The sequence below is a fragment of the Engystomops pustulosus genome, chromosome 5, assembly GCF_040894005.1.
Source record: "Engystomops pustulosus chromosome 5, aEngPut4.maternal, whole genome shotgun sequence".
Classification (NCBI taxonomy): domain Eukaryota; kingdom Metazoa; phylum Chordata; class Amphibia; order Anura; family Leptodactylidae; genus Engystomops; species Engystomops pustulosus.
Genome location: NC_092415.1, coordinates 134,657,478 through 134,684,781, shown reverse-complemented (window position 1 = coordinate 134,684,781; position 27,304 = coordinate 134,657,478). Strand labels below are relative to the sequence as shown.

The 27,304-nt window shown below is 41.1% G+C and overlaps 1 protein-coding gene across 4 annotated transcripts in view; it reads left to right on the top strand.

Moving 5' to 3' along the window:
• Window positions 1-27,304, top strand: part of ABCA13 (ATP binding cassette subfamily A member 13) — a 590,340-nt gene that overhangs the window by 241,161 nt on the left and 321,875 nt on the right. For all 4 annotated transcript variants that reach the window (XM_072153102.1, XM_072153100.1, XM_072153098.1 and 1 more), the window contains 4 exons: window positions 8,856-9,024; window positions 13,891-14,030; window positions 14,892-15,005; window positions 16,388-16,478. In XM_072153102.1, coding sequence (XP_072009203.1) covers window positions 8,856-9,024; window positions 13,891-14,030; window positions 14,892-15,005; window positions 16,388-16,478 — 514 coding nt within the window. The remainder of the gene's footprint in view (window positions 1-8,855; window positions 9,025-13,890; window positions 14,031-14,891; window positions 15,006-16,387; window positions 16,479-27,304) is intronic.

The window sequence follows — 27,304 nt, the reverse complement described above, 5'->3', positions numbered from 1 at the left end:
GTTCTGCTATAGGACTCGCCTCCGTCTCAGAAGCACTGTGTTCACCCGGCCTATCAACCCAGCTTGGGTCTGTCGCCTCATCATCCTCCGATCCCTCAGTCTGCTCCCCCCTCGGACTTCCTGCCCTGACAACAACTTCACCACTGTCTGACAACCGTGTCTCCTCATCGTCCGACACCTCTTTACACACTTCTTCCACTACGTCAATAATGTCATCATCACCCACAGACTGCGACTGGTGGAAAACCTGGGCATCGGAAAATTGCTCACCAGCAACCGGACAAGTGGTTTGTGACTGTGGGAAGGGTCCAGAAAACAGTTCCTCAGAGTATGCCGGTTCAAATGCCACATTTTGCTGGGACGGGGCAGACTGGGGGGAAGGAGGCTGAGGTGGAGGAGCTGGAGGAGTGCTGATTTCGGTGACATGGGTGGACTGCGTGGAAGACTGACTGGTGGACAAATGGCTAGAAGCATTGTCCGCAATCCACGACATCACCTCTTTGCACTGTTCTGGCCTCAACAGTGCTCTACCACGAGTCCCAGTAACTTGAGACATGATGAACCTAGGGAGTGTAGCTCTGCGGCGTTCCCCTGCTCCCTCATCAGCAGGTGGTGTCTCACCCCGCCCAGGACAACGGCCTCTGACCCCTGCAGTAGTTGGACGCCCTCGTCCTCTACCCCTAGCCCTCGGGTTAAACATTTTCCAAATTAAAGTGTAAACTTTTAATTTTTTTTTTTTTTGTGTGTTTATTTTTTTTTATTATTTTTTTTTTTTTAACAAAACGATGCTATCCTATTGCTATGGCTAGTTTCTAACCTACACTGACAGCTCACAACTGGATTTTGTGCTGTGCCTGATGACTTTAATGAAATAAAGGAAAAAAAAAAATCAGCAGACTCTGCCTAATTCTAATCAAACCCCTAATAAATTGTCCCACTTCGGTGTTTGAGGTGGATATGCGTGTCACTAAGAGCTAAAATACCAAAAGGTAGATCGTGGATGAAAGTTAGACTGGTTCCACATCAAAATTTATAATTTTCAAAAAAAGGCCTGAAAAACGGCCTCACTAAGACCCATTAGTCATATATGTGGGGGTAATTATATTCCCCATAAAACTTATAACCTTTATTTGTTTATTTTAAAGTTTTTTTGTTTTAGTGATGACAATTATAAAGAAAGAAAACCATTAAAAATCTACAAACAGGGACTCAGATCGGACAATAAATTCATAGGGATGTGTTTTCATTTGCGGCTCAGGTGTGGTATGTTTTGTGAGCATGGGACCATGGTATTGTTGCTATATAGAGTATAGTGCGAAGTTCTGTTCCCACCACTATGTGGATCTTTGGCAGAAAACCTTCTACCCCTTTTCCAAATGATGCACTAGTTAATCATAATTGCCAGACGTACTGGTCAGATAAATGTGGCTTGTATCACTGTTGCAAGTTAACTAGTGCGTCAATGTATCTATGGATCGCACTCAACTAGTGCTCTTTCTATCTCACTATATTCTCCAGAGACATCTATCGGTCCAATTCACACTTTCATACTTTGGGTATTTGGATTCCCATGCCACTCACACAACCACAATCACACATTTATTGCCATTATTTCTAACACTACTAGTCGATTGGTAGTTTAGAGTCCTCCTGCTGCTAGAACACTAGAGCCCCCCCGACATGTTTTGCCACTGCGTGGCGTCCTCAGGGGTGCCGGGGCTGAGTGTGCATGCCAGCTGTTCCCTACCGTCACATATAGACTCTGTTTGTGACGTCATTCTTGACGCTCGATACTGATTGGTAATAACAGACCCACCCATCTCACTCTATTTGTCATATTGACTGTCCGTCAATTAGAGGCTGTCCCTGCGAAAAACTTTGTTCCTCCCCGAAGCCACTACGGTTGTGCCATTATCCCACGCATGCGCACGAACTTGGATGTAGGTATCAATTTGAGTTCCATTTGCGCATGCGCCTGGACTTAGAGTATTTAGGCTGGCATGTGCGCCGATACATGACTGTTTGCGCCTGCGCTCAGACTTAGAATTAAGACTGATGTTCGCGCCGGTATGTATTTTTTATGCGCCCGAACTTAAGATTTTTGTGCTAATCTATGGTTATTTCGCGCATGCGCCTGGGCTTTGAATACTAGACCGGCGTGCGCGTCAATGATGTTTTCTCAGCGAATGCGCCTGGACTTAGGGTACCAGGACCAAAGTTTCATGTCCTTGTCGCTCATATATCTATGTTCTTACTCTCTCCTCTATGACCGGATAGTCCGGGCGTGTCATAACATCAGGAGGTAAGTTATGGTCGTGCTAGGGATTATCATATGGACATTATCGCCAATGTGAGAGGTGAGATTGTATGTAGTACGTATAGAATATGTGGCAGTCATTTTACTGTTTTAATGAGGTTAGTCCCCTATGCTGGCATTTGAGGATCACGTATGATTGATAGTGTCATCATTTAATTGATTTATCATTACAACGATAACCTAGTATTGATAAATATATATAATTAGGATAGCCTTTTCAGCCTCAAGGTTGTTTATTCAGTTCATTATTGTATTTATCACAAGAATGCTGCATATGTGAAACCTTCATTCAAACCTTGTGGGCTAAGGCTTTCCAACCTATCAATCCATCGGGCTTCTAACTGCAACAATTTCTTATCAGCATTTCCTTTTCGAGGGCCTAATTTAATTTGGTCAATAGCCCAGAATTTTAAGTGGTCCATCTTGCCCCCATGGCACAGTTTGACGTGTCTTGCCAGGGATGTATCCTTATTTGTGCGGACAGAGCTTAGATGGGAAGATATACGTCTCCTAAGTTCTTGGATAGTTTTTCCAACATATATCTTAGGACACGCGCATTGGGCTACGTATATCACATATGTGCTCTTACAATTCAGAAACTTCCGGATGTCAAAGACCCTCCCGTTTGCTTCGAACTGTTTTGTCCTCGGCATATATCTGCAGAAGTTACAATCCCCACATGGGAATGATCCCATGATAGGTGTAGACAACCAGGTCTTTTTACCGGGTTCTCCCGCCTGAAAATGACTATGTACCAGTCTATCCTTTATATTCCTACCTCGTCTGAATGTTATTGAAGGACTGTCTCCTATTACTTCAGTTAAATCCGTATCCGCCTGAAGGAGAGGCCAAAATCTTTTGAGGATGCTCTTAACATCCTCAGCATATGCATCGTAGGTACCAATGCACCGTATTATTTTCTTCTCTTCCTTCTTGTTGATACCACTATTTATAAGAGTTTCTCTTATCAGTCGTTTGTAGGCACGTTTTAGGACCCTTTTGGGGTATCCTTTTTCTTTAAATCTGTTGAAAAGTGTCATACATTCCTCTTCAAAGCTGTTTGCGTCGGAGCAGTTTCTTCTAGCTCTGTGGTATTGACCTATCGGGATGCCCTGTCTTAATGATTTTGTGTGCCAGCTATCCCAATTGAGTAGACTGTTTGTAGAGGTAGTTTTTTGGTAAACCGTTGATCCTACTTCTCCCTGTGAATTGATGTGTAGGGTGAGGTCCAAAAAATTAATAGTAGTGGAGTGGATTTCAGGGGTGAATTTCATGCCTATTGTGTTATGATTAAGGGTTTTGACAAAGTGATCGAAGATGTCCTCACCCCCATGCCAGAGGATGAGGACATCATCTATATACCTACCCCAGAAAAGGATGTGATCGGTAAAATAGGTAAGTGTGTCACTGAAAACTTGTGTTGCTTCCCACCACCCAAGAAAAAGATTAGCGTATGTGGGTGCACAGACTGTGCCCATGGCGGTGCCCCTTATCTGATGATAGAAGGCACCGCCAAACAAAAAATAATTGTGTTTCAAAAGAAACTCAAGTAACGTGAGCGTAAAAGAATTGTGTTCTTTAAATTGTGTACCTTTTGTGTCGAGGAAGCTTTTCACCGCAAGAAGACCTAACTTGTGATCAATATTTGAGTACAGTCCCTCGACATCCAGGCTGGCAAGGTGGGTCCCCAACGGGACAGTGATGTTCTGTAATTTGGTAATGAGGTCCTTTGTATCCCTGATGTATGAAGGCAGGGAGATGACAAAAAGTCTCAGAATAGAGTCCACGTATTCACTTATGCCCTGTGTCAAATTGTCTGTCCCTGAGACAATAGGTCTGCCGGGGATCGGTATGATCTTTTTATGCACTTTCGGGAGGGCGTAAAAAGTGGACAAAGTGGGTTTCTTGTTAAGTATATATTTGTGCTCATCCTTCGATAGGAGATCATTCTTTAGGGCATCATCCAAAATCCCTTTAAGTTCCACTAAATAGTGTTCAGTAGGGTCACTCGGGAGTTCTATATAGGTATCCTTATCCTCCAAAAGGCGTTTTACCATAGAAATATATTGTTCATTGTCTTGGAGGACAATATTGCCCCCTTTGTCCGATGGCTTCAAAACAAGATTTTGGCCTCTCCTTCAGGCGGATACGGATTTAACTGAAGTAATAGGAGACAGTCCTTCAATAACATTCAGAGGAGGTAGGAATATAAAGGATAGACTGGTACATAGTCATTTTCAGGCGGGAGAACCCGGTAAAAAGACCTGGTTGTCTACACCTATCATGGGATCATTCCCATGTGGGGATTGTAACTTCTGCAGATATATGCCGAGGACAAAACAGTTCGAAGCAAACGGGAGGGTCTTTGACATCCGGAAGTTTCTGAATTGTAAGAGCACATATGTGATATACGTAGCCCAATGCGCGTGTCCTAAGATATATGTTGGAAAAACTATCCAAGAACTTAGGAGACGTATATCTTCCCATCTAAGCTCTGTCCGCACAAATAAGGATACATCCCTGGCAAGACACGTCAAACTGTGCCATGGGGGCAAGATGGACCACTTAAAATTCTGGGCTATTGACCAAATTAAATTAGGCCCTCGAAAAGGAAATGCTGATAAGAAATTGTTGCAGTTAGAAGCCCGATGGATTGATAGGTTGGAAAGCCTTAGCCCACAAGGTTTGAATGAAGGTTTCACATATGCAGCATTCTTGTGATAAATACAATAATGAACTGAATAAACAACCTTGAGGCTGAAAAGGCTATCCTAATTATATATATTTATCAATACTAGGTTATCGTTGTAATGATAAATCAATTAAATGATGACACTATCAATCATACGTGATCCTCAAATGCCAGCATAGGGGACTAACCTCATTAAAACAGTAAAATGACTGCCACATATTCTATATGTACTACATACAATCTCACCTCTCACATTGGCGATAATGTCCATATGATAATCCCTAGCACAACCATAACTTACCTCCTGATGTTATGACACGCCCGGACTATCCGGTCATAGAGGAGAGAGTAAGAACATAGATATATGAGCGACAAGGACATGAAACTTTGGTCCTGGTACCCTAAGTCCGGGCGCATGCGCTGAGAAAACATCATTGACGCCCACGCCGGTCGAGTATTCAAAGCCCGGGCGCATGCGCGAAATAACCATAGATTAGCACAAAAATCTTAAGTTCGGGCGCATGCGCGTAAAAAATACATACCGGCGCAAACATCAGTCTTAATTCCAAGTCTGAGCGCAGGCGCAAACAGTCATGTATCGGCGCACATGCCAGCCTAAATACTCTAAGTCCAGGCGCATGCGCAAATGGAACTCAAATTGATACCTACATCCAAGTTCGTGCGCATGCGTGGGATAATGGCACAACCGTAGTGGCTTCGGGGAGGAACAATGTTTTTCGCAGGGACAGCCTCTAATTGACGGACAGTCAATATGACAAATAGAGTGAGATGGGTGGGTCTGTTATGACCAATCAGTATCGAGCGTCACGAATGACGTCACAAACAGAGTCTATATGTGACGGTAGGGAACAGCTGGCATGTACACTTAGCCCCGGCACCCCTGAGGACGCCACGCAGTGGCAAAACATGTCGGGGGGGCTCTAGTGTTCTAGCAGCAGGAGGACTCTAAACTACCAATCGACTAGTAGTGTTAGAAATAATGGCAATAAATGTGTGATTGTGGTTGTGTGAGTGGCATGGGAATCCAAATACCCAAAGTATGAAAGTGTGAATTGGACCGATAGATGTCTCTGGAGAATATAGTGAGATAGAAAGAGCACTAGTTGAGTGCGATCCATAGATACATTGACGCACTAGTTAACTTGCAACAGTGATACAAGCCACATTTATCTGACCAGTACGTCTGGCAATTATGATTAACTAGTGCATCATTTGGAAAAGGGGTAGAAGGTTTTCTGCCAAAGATCCACATAGTGGTGGGAACAGAACTTCGCACTATACTCTATATAGCAACAATACCATGGTCCCATGCTCACAAAACATACCACACCTGAGCCGCAAATGAAAACACATCCCTATGAATTTATTGTCCGATCTGAGTCCCTGTTTGTAGATTTTTAATGGTTTTCTTTCTTTATAATTGTCATCACTAAAACAAAAAAACTTTTTTAAAATAAACAAATAAAGGTTATAAGTTTTATGGGGAATATAATTACCCCCACATATATGACTAATGGGTCTTAGTGAGGCCGTTTTTCAGGCCTTTTTTTGAAAATCACTAAGAGCTAAACACAACGGTCGCAGGTCTCCCAGCAAATTCCTCACAATATGGTACTAGCTGCACTACTAATGCCAGCAAGCCCAGCCACAAGCAAACAAAAAAAAGGAAAATATAACGCTATTGTAGGCCTAAGTAAGCCGTTGGGGTGCTCCTGTGGCTATTTTGTAGCCTACACTGAAAGCACACTGCTTTGCAAGATGAGTTTGAGCTATAAAATGAAATAAAGGTAAAAAAAAAAAAAAATCAGCAGACTCTGCCTAATTCTAATCAAACCCCTAATAAATTGTCCCACTTTGGTGTTTGAGGTGGATATGTGTGTCACTAAGAGCTAAACACAACGGTAGCAAGTCCCCCTGCAAATTCCTCACAATATGGTACTAGCTGCACTACTAGTGCCAGCAAGCCCAGCCACAAGCAAATAAAAAAAAAAATGTATAACGTTATTGTAGCCCTAAGAAGGGCTGTTGGGTTCTTGTAGAATCACTCCTGCCTAACACTATTCTAATAGAACAGCCTAACGCTTTCCCTGACCAGCAGCAGCTCTCTCCCTAGCGGCATCCAGACACAGAATGATCCGAGCAGCGCGGGCAGGGGCTAGTCTATTCCAGGGTCACCTGATCTGGCCAGCCAACCACTGCTATCGACGTGTAAGGGTACCACGTCATGCTGGGTGGAGTGCAGAGTCTCCTGGCTTGTGATTGGCTCTGTTTCTTGCCGCCAAAAAGCAAAACGGCGGGAGATGCCATTTTCTCGAGCGGGCGAAGTATTCGTCCGAGCAACGAGCAGTTTCGAGTACGCTAATGCTCGAACGAGCATCAAGCTCGGACTAGTATGTTCGCTCATCTCTACTGCTGGTGAGAAGAGGGGCCTAGCTAGAGAAGAGTATGATGGGGAAAATAAGGATGCCTAAATAGGAAAAGGTTAGTCTGAACAGAAACATGAGGCAGAATAAATGAGGCAGCAAGAACATATCAACAGGTGGAGCTGCTGGCTGAACTTATTAGATATATTACCTGAGAAAGCATGACGGCAATATTATTGTCATTAGTAATAAAGGACTACTATTCAGGCTCAACTGCACTGGTTCATTACCTGCAGGTTATCGAACCTGAAGAAGACATAATTCCAAAGCCAAAACTTATTATCTGTTTTGAAGATCCTTTTACAACATGGTAGCTCAACTGTAAACACAGAGTTTTCCCAGATTCTTCTTTAACTCTTATTATACATTTATATGATACCTTTCTTCATTTGCATTTATTAACAAAAATGTACTCGAGTAAAGATAATTTCCAATAATGGTAATCATGGTAAGCTGTTGACCCCCAGTGCTCTCAGAGCACCGGCAAAACTTAATGTAACTATTTAACTTTCTACTACTTTCTATTTCTGTTTTACTACTACTTATTTCATGCTCAATGTTCCTCCATATGATGATGAAATCTGCCAGACCAACCAGGAAATAGTTATGTATATATACACTGGGGCACCTTTACTAAGAGCTTTGCGTCTGTCTTATTTAGGACTTTGCATGTTCTTGCCAGCTCAACTGCTTGCACAGGTATTTAAGAAGTGTCTGCACAACAAATGTGTCACACTCAAGCGTTTTGTGGCGCAGCTGCACTAGCCACTATGCGACACAAATAAGGGGGCGTTCCGATGCTCAGTCAGAGAATGCACCAGATTTAAAATGCAAAGTCTGTCGCTCGCCCTATGTTAAAGGTGCATCGCAAAAAAGTTGGTGAACTCTGTCAGGCCAGTGTAGCGAAGTGACAGATTCATGATTTTCTGGTGCAAGTTCTTAATGAATCTTGCGCACCGATCATTATACAAGGGCAGAGCACTTTTAGTGCAGTTACCTACATTCTTAGTAAATGTACCCCACTACGAAGAGCCCAGTGGATTTACCTGTAGGAACTTTATTAGAGAACACAAAGTATCATGGGAAGTGAGAAAAGCCTATTATTGACTCAGCTCAGGGCAAAGACAAGAAGAGGGTAGCTGCAGCGCACTTCACTGCTGCTAAGGTGGATTTCTAACAAGTGGCTCCAGAACATAAAAATGCAATAAGACTGGAAATAAAAGGGAGAGCAACACAATTTGGCCATCATTATGTTTATTTTCAAATATGACAATTTGGTAGAAATTATTTTGAAATTGGATTTATACTTAAGGACTACCATAATTTTCATAATGTAAAGAGCAGACATACTTTTAGAATTTTAAAATGTTATGGACTAGCTCTATATTTTGTTTCTTTTAAGGTCCTTGGTGGTGGTCAGAGTGAGCAATCTGTTTTGCATTTCATTCAATTATTGGCATCCACTTTCTGCAATGAAAAGCCAGCATTTTACAGCAACAACAAATCTTTCAAGAATTTGAAAGAGATAGCTGTTGAGGATATGAAGAAGTATGGCATACCTGAGAACTCAAGTAAGAAATCTTTAATTCCTTTTTTGCTGCTAAAAAGAGATAAAACTCAATTAAAAATACTGATGTCTGTTTGGTGATCTTTTCTACAGGTCTTCTACAGGTCTTTCTGCAGGTCTACAGTCTAGGTCTATTGTTATGAGGAAAACTTCTTTGTCTAAAAGGTTTTCCATCTGCAACGAATGGACTTTTTCCTACTATTATGTCCAGGTTATGATTTAACCTGAACATTTTTATATTTCACTCCCCGCCTGTTTTATTTTTCTGTCTACAGATCTTTCTGAGGGTATTCCTGGTGTTAAGCTTTCAATATTTCTTGCAATGTACTAGAAATCTGGAAAAAAGAGTCCTGGCTGTCATAGCAAAGGGGGGTGATATCATGGTGGAGGGGCTAGCTCAATTAAATCCAAGATGGTAGCCTACCTGCACTTCCATCAATTAAAAAAACGCGATTACATTTGACCACAGCTTTTTAACAGGCAATACCAACAATCAATCCCAGGGCTGTACACTCACTGGCCACTTTATTAGGTACACCATGCTAGTAACGGGTTGGACCCCCTTTTGCCTTCAGAACTGCCTCAATTCTTCGTGGCATAGATTCAACAAGGTGCTGGAAGCATTCCTCAGAGATTTTGGTCCATATTGACATGATGGCATCACACAGTTGTCGCTGATTTGTCGGCTGCACATCCATGATGCGAACCTCTCGTTCCACCACATCCCAAAGATGCTCTATTGGATTGAGATCTGGTGACTGTGGAGGCCATTTGAGTCCAGTGACCTCATTGTCATGTTCAAGAAACCAGTCTGAGATGATTCCAGCTTTATGACATGGCGCATTATCCTGCTGAAAGTAGCCATCAGATGTTGGGTACATTGTGGTCATAAAGGGATGGACATGGTCAGCAACAATACTCAGGTAGGCTGTGGCATTGCAACGATGCTCAATTGGTACCAAGGGGCCCAAAGAGTGGCAAGAAAATATTCCCCACACCATGACACCACCACCAGCCTGAACCGTTGCTACAAGGCAGGATGGATCCATGCTTTCATGTTGTTGACGCCAAATTCTGACCCTACCATCCGAATGTCGCAGCAGAAATCGAGACTCATCAGACCAAGCAGCGTTTTTCCAATCTTCTACTGTCCAATTTCGATGAGCTGGTGCAAATTGTAGCCTCAGTTTCCTGTTCTTAGCTGAAAGGAGTGGCACCCGGTGTGGTATTCTGCTGCTGTAGCCCATCTGCCTCAAAGTTCGACGTACTGTGCGTTCAGAGATGCTCTTCTGCCTACCTTGGTTGTAACGGGTGGCGATTTGAGTCACTGTTGCCTTTCTATCAGCTCGAACCAGTCTGCCCATTCTCCTCTGACCTCTGGCATCAACAAGGCATTTCCGCCCACAGAACTGCCGCTCACTGGATGTTTTTTCTTTTTCGGACCATTCTCTGTAAACCCTAGAGATGGTTGTGCGTGAAAATCCCAGTAGATCAGCAGTTTCTGAAATACTCAGACCAGCCCTTCTGGCACCAACAACCATGCCACGTTTAAAGGCACTCAAATCACCTTTCTTCCCCATACTGATGCTTGGTTTGAACTGCAGGAGATTGTCTTGACCATGTCTACATGCCTAAATGCACTGAGTTGCCGCCTTGTGATTGGCTGATTAGAAATTAAGTGTTAACGAGCAGTTGGACAGGTGTACCTAATAAAGTGGCCGGTGAGTGTATATGCAGCCTCCATTCCTCCTCAATGATACCATTATACGGCATGTGTTGTTCAGCCGTTAAGAGTTCTGTTTCTATGCAACTCTTGGAATTGAGTAGACTGAAGGTGGCATCAAAGTTTTTTGGTCAGATCCTTAGTCTATAGTCAAAATGCCTAATATTAGGACATACAGTTATTGGTGACCACTACACCATGTAGATAAAGTGATAGGTCATCCTTAAAAGATATATTTTTCTGTACTGCCTATTGTCTGAGGTAAAAATTAGAGAACAATACACGATGCAAAAATGGCATGCCATTTCGAACTGACTGAAACTCTCCGGTAGCAGTTTGTCCAGATGAAGACCAAAGGTGTGACACTATAGGCAATACCAATAATAGTTGGTCTTTCCAAGTTTATTTCTAAAAGATTGCATATTTACAAAATCACAAACTCCTTGCAGTCTTTGAAGTCGACCCAAGAAAGCTGGTTGCCATAGAAAGACAAATGCAAGAGAGGACAGGATAATTCAGAGAGCACTGCAGCTGCAATTGCTTGCCTTAGTGCTTAACAGGGTAAGGATCTGTCTGGTCACACTGGGGGTCATTTACTAAGGGCCCGAATCGCATTTTACCGGCGGGTTACTCAAATTTTTCCGTTTTGCGCCGATTTTCCTTGTATTGCCCCGGGATTTTGGGCCACGCGATCGGATTGTGGCGCATCGGCACCGGCATCCACACAACGGAAATCGGGGGGCGTTACCAAACGAAAACCCGACGCATTCGGAAAAACCGCCGCATTTTAAAAAAAAAAAGTGTCGCGGGACACGCGCTTACCTTCACCAAGTATAGGATCGTGCACTCTGGTGGGCCTCAGCGGACTTCAGCACAGCAGCAACACCTGGTGGACGTCGGAGGAACTGCCTTAGTGAATCGCCGGAAGACCTGAATCCACCGCAGAGAAAGTGCCGTTGGATCGCAAATGGACCGGGTAAGTAAATCTGCCCCACTGTGTCTCAACACTTTAGTGCATTTGGACTAAAAGCCCACTTTGCAGTGACCAAACACCAATAGCAGAAGGAATCAAAAGGCTAGACTCACTTTTTTTTTTGAAGAGCATGTTGTGTGCATAGAGGAGAAGTGATCCACAGTTCATTTTAGTGATAAAAGCAAGTTTAATTATTTGGGTATGATGGGAAACATTATGTTCGTCAACAATTTACAGAAAGACTAAACCCAAAGTGTTTAAAGAAGTCAATGAAAGGTGGTGGAGGAAGTGTCATGGTTTGGGTAATGTTTTCCTTAGCAGAAGTTGGACCTCTTGTACATCTTCATGCTGTGTGAATGCAAGTTTGTACCAGAACCTTCTTCAACAACACAAGGTTCCCTTCTTGCTTTCATTACTCAATCAACCAACAATTTTCATGCAGGGCAATGCCCCCTGTCACACAGAAAAACTGGTAAAGCAGTTTCTGGAAACAGAAAACAATGAAATGGCCAGCCCAGAATCTTGATCTAAAACCAATAGAAAACTTATAAAAAATTTTCTATAGAAAGACAAAGCTATGGCCAAGAAACCCACAATAGTCACAGAACTGTAAAGAGACCTGAAGAAGAATTGACCAAAAAAACATCAGAGCAGTGTGAGAGATTAGTGATGATCATTCAAAGCAAATGCCAGTGCACTTTCTACTGATTGGTGATGTCATAAGCCTTCTAAAAATAATTTTTCCTCTAATAACGATTATACATTGTTCTCTAATTTTTATCTCTAGTGCATACCAAGTAGCTGATGTAATAAAACACCCATGTAATAGTGTATTGAACCTCCTTTGGCCATCAGACCCTCAAACTGAATTGAGAACTTTTGATAACTGAACTTTTGATAATTTTTGATAACTTTTGATAACTGACATTCTGACCTTCGCTTTTAGCATCGTTCACCTATAATTTATGTGACCAGGCAATGTTTTACACTGCTCAGCGCTAAACTCGCATTCAATATTTTTCCCTTAGACAAAATTGACATTTGAGCTAAGAAACAGTGGATTTTGCTGAAAAGTTGTTTACATTTACAGGATCCTCTTTTGCTTTAATGAGTTTACTAGATAACCCTGATCTCTTTATACTATTGCCACAAGGCTAGAAATCTGAAAATCCTAACCTTAGAAAGTCTAGCAGTGGTGAACATGTCTTTCAAACTACTTAATTTCCCATTTCCTAGGGTGGATTTACACCACTTCACCACTTGCTAAATTGACAACATAATGCATTCCAGGGAAATCTGTTCATTTTTCATATAGGAAAGCTTCAATCACAAATCTGACATACAGAACCTTCTAAGACCAAAAAACTGCCACGAGAAGCATGCTTAAAGGGTATTCTCTGCTGGGCATACACGTTTAATTAATTTAATTTGCCACATTACTTCAATTGGATGGTAAAAACAAATTACCAGTGTGAAAATAATTTCCCATAAATGCAGCCATGTTGTCCCTTAGAAACTAAATAGCTGTCCTTGGATGTTACAATCACCGCACTCTTCTTCTAGTGGCCACACATGCGCAATTGAACCCTTCCCGACCACCTGGATTCAGCGCTCATTACCACAGGACTATTCTGAAAAATTCAGTAACTCCCGGACATTTCATATGCAAAAACTATTTGTTTCTTTGTGAAATCAATCCAGCAGAGATGGTCTTATAACAATCTCTTTTCTAAGGAACAACATGGCTACATTTGTGGAAGATTATCTTCACACAGATTCCTTTTTTGTTAATAACTTCCATTTTAATAAATGTGTATTTATATGGCATGCGAATTCAATTAAATGTCAGTGCCCCTTTAATTCTCAATTCCCCTCACTGAGTTAGTATACTAGCATTTATAGTATATGGATGTGCATCATGCACAAGTGTGAGGGAGCCACAGTGGCTCAGTGGTTAGTACTACAGCCTTACATCCCTGGGGTTCAAGTCCCATCCAGGTCAACATCTGCAAAGAATTTGTATGTTCTCTCCCTAATCATAGATAATCCAGTCTCGCTCTAGATTCCATCTATTAGGTTGCCAAAGAACTGCAAATTTTGAAATTTTTCGCCTTTTTCAATTTCAGTACAGTAACTATTTTCTCACTTTTTTTTCTCTCTTTGTTTTACCTTAGCATCATTTTGCCTAAAGTTGTACTGTGAAATTTTGCAGTCTCCAAATGGTGCTTTTACATGGGCCTTTTTAAAGCCATTATTGCATGGAAAAATATTGTATGCCCCTGATGTACCAGAAATTAGACATTTGATACATAAGGTAAGTGTTATAAATGTTTCCTTTGAATTTAAAGCCACATATTTGTAAAAAAAAAACTGGTTTCATTATCACATATTGAAGCTGATTTCAAATCAGCAGTGAAAACTCTAGGGGGCCACTTGGATTTGGCCTTTATAAGCATCAGACTTATTTTGTTAAGTCCTAAATATTATATATCACAAATCGTGGAAGTTTATTAAAAATGCTACATTTTATGGCTCTATGGAAGAAATTTATTAATATAAGTTGATATTCTCCTGCCGTGCAGGTTGCCGAGAAAATGGAAAATAGATAAAACATAACTTTTATTTGGTGTGTTAAAAGGAGGATTTATAATAATTCTTTTATGTCTATAGTGCAAACAGATTACGCAGCGCTGCACAGATTGTATCAGTGTGTGTAATTTTTGCTCACGATCCCCCAAAAACGGCTCTAATATAATTTCTAATGCTGTTAGGCGAGTGAGTAAGTTTCAGTGAGTGTTTAGTTCCTTTACAGGAACAGGAGAAACAGTGGTAAGATGGCTACTGTTGCTAGTCCTTAATATGTCACTGAGAAGGGGACGTCTTCTTAGAGCTGTACAGAGAGAATGCCATATAAGTCATCTGTTATGGAGGTGCTGTATTCAATGCATAGAAAACTCCAACTTCAATATATATATTGTCTCTCCTCTCTCTTCTCTCTCCTCTACCATATAGTGTTTCACAAATCACATCACATTTACTGTGCTCTCTTCATTGTAACTGATATAGCAGAGTGGTGGTATGTAAATGATCTCTGTAATATGGATAAAAAGTAAATTGAAAACATCACTGTACTGTAAATTGCATAATTTTTTATATGCTTCATTATGTCATTTAGGCAAATCATACCTTCAGTCTTTTGGAAAATTTAAAACACTATTCAGAAGCTTGGCTCACTATGTCTGTTCTTCAAAACAGCAACCAACTGCTCAAGAAAATCAAGGTCACAAAGGTTTGCAGAAATTTTAAATTGACACATTCATAAACCAAGCATATAATTTCCTTATACTGTTTTACATAATTCAACTGTATGATTTATTTAAAAAGTTAATTATACTAAAATTGTCCACTGAAAGTGAAAAATAATAATTAAAGTAAAGTTGGTAGAATGCATTTGATACCAAACATACCTTTAGATGCAGGCTCTTATCTTGTTTAGTCAGGGAATATAGCATTTTAACAATTTTAACCCCAATGGGTGTATGAAGAGGACCTAAAATCTAAAATTTCAAATCACCCTAGAACTTTCCCTATATGAATAGAAATAAAAAAATTCATAAACATGTTAGCTATTGTCGCGTTCCAGTAGTCTCAATCTATCAATATTTTTTTTAAAAAAACGTTATTCCCGTCGGTGAATGTCTGAAATGCCACTTTTTTTGCCAGTTTATGACAAATAAAAGTTTTAATAAAAAGTGATCATAAGGTCCTACAGTCCCCATAATGGTAACATGAAAATCCCACAAAAAATTAAGCAACAAGTTATTGGTCTCAGAATATGTCAAAAATGAAGACTTTTTTTGTACTAAGGATTTACACTTCCAGCTGCGCTCTACCCATGACTATTGCACATGTGTTATGGTTCCCGAGGGCTGGTGACATCACCAGATCTTGGAAGGGCAATACGGTAGGTTTGACACCTGTGTGTTGTCCTTAAATGATTAGTTACATTATAATTCAGTAATTTATATCATGGGCAATAATATTTAAATGATTTTTTATAATAATATAACAATTATAATAATAATTACAATACTTAAATAATGATGACCTATCTTATTTTTTAATCAGACCTTGACAAGTTTTTTCCCCTACTATTCTTGTAAGTACTCTGTTGAAGGACTAATAAGGTTCCTAGAATATTATGTTGAGGAGATTTTCCCTCCTGTATTTCTTTCGTTTTCATTTGACAGAAACATTTTCTAATATTGTAAAATGTATTGTTTCTCTATTGCTTTGTGTTAAGATTCAGGTTTTCAGTTTGGAAAAAGATGTACCAATAATATTGTGAAAGAAACCTAATTAGCTTAAAAGTTAAAATCCATGCTTTGATGGTTAATGTTTCATGCATTATCAGGCCACTTACTGTATCACTGTACAAGATATTGTGTATTTATAATTTTGAACCATGCATGGATTTATGTAAATAACAAAATTCTCTTTAGCTAAGAGCTTTAAGTATTATGAGATTCGTATAAAAAGATTAATATAAAAAGTGGTAAGATTTGTTGATCAACTTACAAACGTTTTGACTTCAAAATAGTGATAGAAACATTTTAGAGTTGATATTTTTTCTATAAAAATGAAATTAATCACATTTTCTCTCATAACTAGAGATTATTATTAAACTCTTTCTTAAGAAACTACGTGGAAAGGGAGTCAAAGCTAAATGTGGAAGAGCTTGTCAAGAAGCTACAATTATTTGGTAAGAGACTTTATACAAATTCAAAATTATGATCATGAACACCTTGCTCTACTTATGAACTCGAACTCTTGGGCTCCTTTCACACTTGCGTTTTTCACGCTCTTGTTCTGTGCGTGCTTTTGACGTGCAGAACTTGCATTGCACTCTGACCCATTGTAATCAACAGTCCTTTTCAGACTTGCATTTTATTAACGCACATTTAAATCTCAGCATGCTCTACTTTTGCAAGTCACGTGTGTGAAAAACGCACCATTCAAGTCTATGGAGATGCATCAAAAACGCATTGCACTCTGAGACACGCTAGTGCAATGCAAGTGCAATGTGTCTTTCACACATCAATTGCCATAGAAAAGATAGACCTCAGTCCTGAGTCCTTTTCATGACCGTTATCTGCAGGTGAAAGACGCATTAAAATTGCATTGAAAATTCATTGTAAATGCGCATGAAAAACAAACAGACACTGAACAAACTCTGACTGAAAACTGATTGAAAGACTGACATTTTGCATCAGAGTTCACTGACCAAACCCCGATTGCACCCTTATCCGACTCTGACGTGATCTGCAACGCAAGTGTGAAAGGGGCCTCAACCTCAAGGTTTATTTTTCAGTTTTTTTCATGGTTAGATTCTGAAAGCCTAAACTTTAAAATGTTTCCATTGAATAACCTATATTGGAAAAAATACACGTCACTCAATGTTTCGGAGTTTACGGGTGCACAAGTAGGTTACTACACCATATATATAGAAAATATAACTTGGCACTCCTTATTGGTCAAAAATTGAGAATTTATTTAGTCCAGAATAAACAGTATAGCAATCGAACAAAAATATTATTTTGCAACGTTTCGGTCTTGTAAAATCAGACCTTCGTCAGGCACGGATTGCAAGGTATAAGTAGAAATGGAGATGAGATGTGGTGCTATGAGGAAAAGCGGGTGCTCCCGCTGGAGAAATGATCGCTCATTTCTCCAGCGGAAGCACTCGCTTTTCCTCCTTTCCACCTGCGCTCCAGCGGTCATAGCACTGCACCGTATCTCATCTCCATTTCTATTTATACCTTCCAATCCGTGCCTGACGAAGGTCTGATTTTACAAGACCGAAATGTTGCAAAATAATATTTTTGTTGGATTGCCATACTGTTTATTCTGGACTAAATAAATTCTCAATTTTTGACCAATAAGGAGTGGCAAGTTATCTTTTCTCCATTGAATAACCAGATGCCCCGTCTCCACATGGCCTTTTCACATCCTAATTGCCTAGCCAGTTTTTGCACTAGGATATGAAAAGTTATTGTAATAGACCCATAGCTGGGCAGTGAGCCTCTCCTCTCTACTTTTCACACTACCTGCCTTGCAGACCTACTGGTGGGCATGCCTTAATAGACACCTTAATACATTGTTCTATATGGCCTACATTTTTGTAAATTTTATATTTCTATTGCTATTGCTATTTCAATTAAAATGGTTTTTTTATGTTTTTCATTTTGAACAATTAAGCTATGCAGAATTTTTTTTATTTGTTAATATGTGTTTGTCATTTTAAGTCACTTATTTAATTATGTCAGAAAAACAATTATTTATTTTATACAAGTTTTTACAGATGCAAAGTATCACCTTGATATTGTTTCTTAATATTTTTCACATAATGCAATTTTTTTAAAAGATAGAGAAATTTGTTATATTGTATATTTTACTTGCAAATGTCTATTTGCATTCACTACATGGTACATATACTATAGACCTTGACGTAAATTATAGAGTAAGTTTCAGGCTGTATGGTTAATTTTAATTCTGTGAATCTTAGACATTGCTGACTTCACCTATTCATATGAACTAAAATAGCTGTATCTTCAACTCTCCTTGCACCTACTAATATTTTCGCAATAATATGTTAAATTTCTTCCCCTACAGACTTTAACTGTCTCCAAATGGCACATGTCTCTCTAATAAACTTAGTTTTTGTTAAAACTGGTGTAAGAAATGCCTGCTTTAGTAAATTTGACCACTTTGACCACCTTTCAGCGAAATAGCTTAAGATTGCAAAGTCTGAGATCTAAAATATTTAAAAATTTATAGTATATACAATTATTATGCTATCAAATACTACAAATACCATGCTAAAAATGCAGCTAAATAATCTATGCACACATCCACCATCAAGCAACTGCATCAAACAGTACTCCCCTGAAATTTTAAAGGGGTATTCCGGGAATATGACCGTCTGACCCAAAAACCCATGATGATATAAATAAATGAATACAACAATACTCAATGTCATTAGTCACAAAACAGAGCTTAAATAATTTGATTTTATGATTTACAAAATTTATGGCCTCTCTAAAGTAGGTGGAGTTATCACCAAGATGGCCGCCACTGGAAATTACAAGTCCATGATCCTTTAGTTCTCAGTAACTCCTCCTACCTCTTATGCTCTGCTCCCAGTGATGATATAACTGACTTTCTTGCTCTGTTACCATAGTAATGATGTGTAACTGCCATCACCACAACACTGACCATACTGGATGCACTGCAACCAACCGACAACAGCCAAACGTAGTGGTGATCACATGACCCTGCCCAGGGAGGTACAGGACATGTGATGTGGACATGTGACCAGCAGCCATCTTCTGTCCTGCAACGGACCGCGCGGAGGAAATTAACGGACTGATTAAAGGGCCAGTAGCATTTTAATTCTTCATTACAGTCTATGTCCCCAGCATTGTCTGCTAAGGGGAGCAAAATTTTAAATAACAACTAATTACACATTAGCTTATATTTTGAGTGCCCACTTGTATATGATTTATGCTGATTCCTGGAATACCCCTTTAATGTTGCTGTCACATCTGTGTCAACTGTTCAACTGTGTCAACTGCCATCCTCTGCCCTTAAAGGATGATGCCCTGATAAGTTTTATTTTTGTTTCATTCTGTCCTTACAAGTCTGAACACTGGTTTAATCCTTCCCCAACTTTCCTAACTTAATTTTCACCACACCCATCTGTATATTTGGCTCAGGTGCAGGAAGGGAACTATCCTTGTCTGTCCTTCCAATTCATGCAGGCTGTTCCCTTTCACTGCATGATAGATGTAACTTAAACACTATCTAAAGAAAATAAACTCTGCAAAACACATGCATACCACACGTCTATATTCAGATGTATGTGGTAAAAAAGCTTCAACCAAATTTTTGAATATTTATATAGATCTCCCCTTCACCCAAATGTACTCTCTTCTGTAGTGACAAATTTCTAAACCTAATATAATACTCATTTAAATTATGTTTTTAAATCTAATTGGAAACTAAGCTTAAGAAAGGCATTGTAAAATGTAATATGCAATCCTATCCATTTAGGAAGTACCTTATGTATGATGAGATACATGTAAGGATTTATGGCACTTGCATTGAATTCTAAAATTTGATTAAATAATAAGTATACAGAGGGCAAAAAAAATGAAACAGACAGATAAATTGGTGTACTTGTTCTCATCCTCACATATTTGAGATAGTTGAATGCCTAGTAATTTCAACACCTAAACCATTCAATGACCTAATTAGGTTTCATTTCCTGCAGTTATTCAAGTAACTGGTTCTCAAGTTCCATTGTCCTAATTACTAAATGAAGACAGTACTGCTATTACCATGACATTTTCTGATTTTTCCTGGATCTGAATTAAATTTAATTGTAATGTGAACAATAATCAAAACAATTACTTTATCAATGACAGTTTGAGTAGAATGAATGTCATGTCTGTTTTGTTATGGATATGTTTTACTCCGCTAGTTAAGATGGCAAAGAGATATGCAAACAGAGGTCAGCAAAATCCTCACACATAAGTCAAACCCATCTCTATGAAACTAATGATTTTGACAAACAGCTATCTTTTTCCACTAAAATGAAATGTCTTGAAAATGACTGTGCATCATTTATTCAAAATGTGTCAAATGTACGGTACCTTGTTATGTGCAGATTTACAATGCTTTTCAGTAGAAATAAACCTAAGACCTATAAGCAGCATGAGATTATAGTACTGTGAAATAGGTATTCTGACAAGAATATCGTTTGCTCTGAAAGAACATCCTAGTGTTGTTACTTGAAGACATTAGGTTATACCAAACACAACAATACTCAGTAACAACCTTTTGACATATCTTGTGAAAGAACAAAAATTTCAGTAAATAGAAGTTTAGTCTAAGTATTGTGTTGTTTGCAATGTTTCATGGGAAAAACAGTAATTTCTTTAAATTTTTTAATTCATATTTTCCACTTTGATAAAGGCTGGGAAATCAACACAAATATGATAAAATTCTACTGCACATTAACTGGTGCAGTGTGGTAGGATTAACCCCCCCCACAAACAATTCTGGCCTTGTTGTTTTGTGTCATTCACTGCATGGCCAATACATGCATGTAGCAGTTCGTTTTTGGTGTGACAAGATAGAATTTTTTGTTGTACGATTTTCGGATACATGGAGATAAGAGGGATTTATCCTACCTAAAATTGAGTATTCTAGGTGGGATCTATACCCCAAATAGCAGTTCTACTTAGTGACAAAATCGCATAGGAAGATATCTTTTTTACATTCATGCATCTGCAGTAGCGATTTGTGGACAAATCCCTGGTTGTTCTTTAAGGGGGATCTGTATACCCCAAATAACAGTTCTATTTAGTGACAAAATCGAATAGGAAGAAATCTGTTTCACATTCATACAGCCGCTGTAGTGGTTTGTGACCCTCTCACTGGGTGCCAGTTGTGGGGTATCTGTATAGCGCACATTACCATACCTTTTTGGGGCTATAGTTTACAGCTAGACTTACATGTGAAATCCACGTAGTTTATACAGTGATTTTCGCTGAAATTACAGTGTCAGTTGTGGGGTATCTGTATAACGCACATTGCCATACCTTTTTGGGGCTATAGTTTACAGCCAGATTTACATGTGAAATCCACGAGGTTTATAAACCACTATGTCAGACAGAAAGGTTTCAGGTGGAGCAGGCAGAGGTGGCAGCACAGTAAGGGGACGCCGCAGCAGGGGTGACTCTGTGAGGCCAGAATTGCCATTATCATATAGCGGCAGTGTGTTGATCAGCAACCCAAAGATTGTTGAATGGTTGACTAGGTCAAATAATTCCTCAAATATAACATATGACAACCCCAGCCGAGAATCCGTGGGTGCCTCAGATACAACAATTAGTTGGCATGGCCCAGGAGCAGGTCAGTGGCCGTCAGCTGTCCTCAACCAGCCTCTGTCCTGTTCCTTTCCCGCAGCCAGAGAGCTACTAGGTGGTCTGGGCTCAGTGCCACTATTCAGCGAGGACGAAGTGTTTGAGGACAGTCAGCAGCTGCTTGGCAGTGAAGAGGTGGGGCAGACTTCCGCTGCTTCCTGCAGTAGCATGCTGTGTAAGATGACACTGGTGAGGAGAGCAGTAGAGACTGGGGAAATGCAAATTAATGATGATGTAGCTGATCGCACTAGGGAGCTGGGTGTAGAAGGGAATTCATCATTGTCATGCAAAGAGAGCCTCAGCTTGCGCGTCAGGCAGCAAGTCGCTACTGTGGCCATGAGTCAGCAGGGTGGCAGCAGTGTGAGGATGGGAGCCAAATGTCAACGGGGTACAAATCCCGATTCGCAGGTCCAAGTAGGCAGAGGCACAGGGGCTAAGTGAGGCACCAGCAGTAGTAGTCCCTCAGTGCAGAGTGTTGGCGGTAAAATTACCACCTTGGCGGTGTGACAGTTTTTTGTAAAGACACCAGAGGAGCCGAGCGTGGGTATATGTCGTATCTGCGGGCAGAAAGTGAAGCGTGGCCAGGGACCCTGCGCCAACACATGCAGCATCACCATCCAATGGCCTGGGAGAAATGGGTGTCAGATGTGGTCCTCCCTGCAGGCACACATGCTCTTTCAGCAAGTCAAGGCTCCAGCACCTCTGCCGAAGGGAGCTGTTTGTCTTTGACATCATCTCCCGGTCCAGATGCTCCTGCTCCTCGCTATGCATGGCGCCAGCAGTCGTTGAGCAAGGCGATTAGAAAAGAGACAACTCTATGCGTCCAGCCATCCTAAAGTGCACAAGCTGACCTTGCTCTTGTCGACGTTGTTGGTACTGCAGTCTCTCCCTTTCCAAGTCGTGGACTTTGCACCCTTCAGAGAACTAATGGCTTGTGCCGAACCGAGGTGGAAAGTTCCAAGCTGCAATTTTTTTTCCAAAAAGGCTGTGCCAGCCCCTCACCATTATGTACAACAGAAGGTGGGCCAGTTCTTGAGCTTATCAGTTTCTTCCAAGGTACATGTCCTTTACGGCGCTTTCTCCTCCACATTGTCAAACTGCTGCTCCTGCCTCAGTGTCCGTCTCCTCCTCCTTCACCACCACCACCTCAGCTTCCACAAGTGCTGCTCCATCATACTACATGTGCAGGGCACAGCCGTGTCACGCAGTTCTACACCTGATTTGCCTGGGCGAACAAAGTCACACAGGGGAGGAACTGCTCCGCGTCATGCAACATGAAATCAAAGTGTGGCTTTCTCCGCGACAACTAAAAATCGGAACCATGGTGATGGACAATGGGAGGAACATGGTGTCCGCGCTGCACCAAGGATGGATGGTCCATGTGCCCTGCATGGAGCACTTGTTCAATCTGGTTGTCAACAAGTTCCTGAAGTCTTCCACCCATCTGCAAGACATTCTAAAAACGGCCAAGACACTTCAGCTATTCTTACAAAGCCAAGCACACCCTCCTTGAGTTGCAGCATCAGAACGGCCTACCCCAACATAGTCTGATATGCGATGTTTCCACCCGTTGGAATTCCAGCCTCCATATGTTAGACCGCCTGCATGAACAGAGAAAAGCCATTAATGATGTTTTGATGATGCAAGGGGACCGGAGTACTCCCCTGTGTAACTTTGATGTCAGCCACTGGCAGCTCATGCGTGACACCTGCCGTTTGCTCAGGCCCTTCAAATGTCATTCCACTGCTTCATGTCCTGGAACTCATGCTGCAAAATCTGTCTGGTCAGGGCACTGGAGAAGTGGAGACTACTTCTCATGGCCACATGGGGGCTGAACTGGAGGAGGAGGACATTGGAGCACAAGCAGAGTCTGGTGCAATTTGTGGTTTTTCTACTCAGGCGACCGGAGAGGAGGAGCAGGAGCATCCGGAGGAGGTAGAAGACGAGACAGATGACTGAGAAGCATCGTAGCAGTATACAGTGGAGTCCCTCACAGTGGAGTCACTTGCGCAGATGGCCCTCAGCATACTGCTATGCCTAACTAGTGACAGCCGAATAGTCAACATCCGGCATAGGGATGACTTTTGGCTCTCCACCCTCTCGAACCCTTGCTACCGGTCAAAAATGGGTGACTTTTCCAGCTGCTGAGAGGAAGGAACAACTGGCAAACTATAGAGAAATACTGAGCACACAGTTGGCCGCTGCCTATGTGTGCCATTGTCCACCCTCTGTTAGGTCTGACCGGGGGATTCCTGCCAGTCATTGCTCATGTACTACTACCACGGCTGCTGTGGGGAGCTTGGGGTGTAGGAGCAGTGGCAGTATCATCATCAGCAGCTTAAGTGTGGATTCCTTAATGAGCAATTTCCTTCACCTGCCTATTGAGGAGGGTAGCCGCCACCAGCAGCAGAAGCAGGACATAAAGCCGACCCTGCACCAGCAGGTGGTGGCCTACTTGGACAGCACTTTACCACCTCAGGAAGACAATCCCATGGACTACTGGGCAGCCAAACTTGATGTGTGGCCACAACTGACCTTTGTCAAGATGAATCAGGCTTGGATCGGCCAGGATTTCAACTCTCCAATGCCTAATGCATCAGATTAGATCAGCCATAACGCTTCCTCCAAACATTGAGAAACAAGTCTAGGTTCTAACTACCTGCCTCAGCCATTATTCTGATGCTGCCATCCGCCTGATGCCACACATCTGATGCCAGTTGCTTCATCTACCTCCCACCATCTTTACCAGGGACTGGAATTGTCGCCACCTCCACACTATATTATTGTGCCACCCTGCGGGCTCCTGCAGATGCCACCTTCACACTATATCATTGTGCCACTCTACAGGCTCCTGCCGCTACTGATGCCACCTTCACACTATATCATTGTGTCACTCTGTGGGCTCCTGCTGCTGCTACTGATGCCACCTCCACAGTATATCATTGTGCCACCCTGAGGGCTCCTGCTTCTACTGCTGCCACCTCCACACTATATCATTGTGCCACTCTGTGGGCTCCTGCTACTGATGCCACCTCCACACTTTATCATTGTGCCACCCTGCTGGCTCCTGCAGCTACTGATGCCACCTTCACACTATGTAATTGTGCCACTATGTGGGCTCCTGATGTTGCTGCTGCTACTGATGCCACCTCCACACTATATCATTGTGCCACCTTTGCAGTTCTTTTTTGTAAAAGATCTGATTTTTATAACTGTAATGTATTATAAATGTGGCGTCACGAATCTACAAATTAAAATTTACATTGAATATTTCAAATTCAAATTCATTTCAAACTTCATCATTGTGCCACAATGTGGCCTCCTCTGCTGTGGATTTTGTGGGCTCCTGCTGATGATGCCACCTCCACACTATATCATTGTGCCACCCTGCGGGCCCTTGCTGATACTGATGCCACCTCCACACTTTATCATTGTGTGATTATGTGGCTTTCCCTGTTGCTGCCACCATGTTGCTGCCACCTGTGGGCTCCTGCTGCTTTTGCTGCCTCCATCTCCACACTCTTATCATTATGCCACTTTGTGGTCTCCTGTTGCTGCTGCTGATGCCACCTTCACACTATATCATTGTGCCACTCTGTGGCCTACCATGTTGCTGCCACCTCCACACCTCGGACCTCATGCTGCTGCTGCTGGTGCCACCTTTGCAGTTCTTTTTTGTCAAAGACCTGATATTTTCAGGAAAACTGTAATGTATTATGGATGTGGCATCTCAAGTCTACAAATTTAGAATTTACATTGAATATTTCAAATTCATTTCAAACTTCATCGTTGTGCCACAATGTGGACCCTCCTCTGCTGTGGGTTTTGTGGGCTCCTGCTGCTGCTGACGCCACCTCCACGCTCTTCTCATTGTGCCACTTTGTGGCCTCCTGTTGCTGCTCCTGATGGTGCTGATGCCACCTCCACACTTTGTCATTGGACCACTCTGTGACTTTCCATGTTGCTGCCACCATGTTGCTGCCACCTGTAGGCTTCTGCTGCTGCTTCTGCTGCCCCCAACTCCACACTCTTATCATTGTGCCACTTTGGGGCCTACCATGTTTCCACTACCTCCATAATTTGTCATTGTGCCACTATGCAGCCTACTCATGCTGCTGCCAACTGACCGCTGTCTCCCTGGAACAGCCTGTGATTTCCATAATGCTCTTTTCACCCTCCACCACTCTATTACGTTGCCACTGTTTGGTTTTCCCCTTCATTTTATCTGTCAGAAGGATGAAACGCTTCAGGATTGATAGCCAAAAGCAGGAGTGGATACAGAACACAGAGGGCATGCAAATATCCCATTTACTGCTCTTCTCTATTCTGGATCAACTCCTGTTTGTTTTTGGCTTTAGCAATACTGATGGATTATTGATCTATTGAAAGAGGACACTAACTGGTGAAAAGAAGGGCAAAATGATGAGTGATGTCAATGCAAAATTACTGCCGACACCCTCTCCACTCTTTTGGGGGGGTTTCTACATGTATCCACGGTTAACAGAACAGGTTCTGTCATAATCAATGGAATAAACTGATATCAGTGCACAGTGCACTCTTTGATGTTATAGGGGATCTTGGCCCTCAGCTCAGTCCTTTCAAGCTGGTACAGATGTTACCTTGTCAGGCTGCATTCCCGCTTTGCTTATTCGGTGAAGTTGGCCTCTGTAAGTACACATGGAATTTAAGAGTGAAGCGATTCTAAGAGCGGCGGCTGTCATTTTGATTCTTTATTACAGTCTGTCACCAGCATTTTCTGCTAAGGGGAGCAAAATTTTAAATAACTAATTACACATTAGCTTATATTTTGAGAACCCATTTGTATATGAATTATGCTGATTCCTGGAATACCCCTTTAAGTATACCATGTTTGGTCCCTTCTCCAGGACCGAAACCAAAATGATTATTTTCAGAGATAATAGTAGTAAACTTGTCCAGTTCAATTTAATATCATAAGAATGCATGCAGTGTTTTCATTTCAAAAGAAATTAACTGATAACAATTTCTTTAATACAATGGTACATACTAAATTTAAATTATAAGGCTTCACTTTCATAAAATGTTAGAACTTAAAAAAAAATCTAGTGTTGACTTTCAAATGCATTCAAATGCAAAGACATATATTGGTAAAAAGCATGTCTTCTGAGGCATGAAACATCTTTTGGTGCAGAACATGATTGGATTTTGTTATTCTTCAAAAATATTTGCATTTCATTCAGTCAACCAAGTATACCACATCAACTATAGCAGTGGATATTGTTGTACATGAGCAATTCTCTTTGTGAAGAAAACCTTTTCTCTTTGGTAGACAGTAATATTTTTAAAGCTCATAGTCATGAATCTTTGACTATTGTAATCTCTTGAAGTGCTTTCAACTCTGAGCACATTGATAAACATGAAGGTGTGTGGAACACCTGAGTTAGTAATATCAAACGGACTAAGCAAATTTAGTTATCATATGTATCTAGAATTATTATGGTATGTTTCATGCATATTGCTTTTTCAACTTAACTGTTCACTGTTTTCTGTATCTGATTATGACATGCCTCATTCAGTTATGAAAATAAGAAAGTACTGTGAAATCTTGATATTTGGTTAT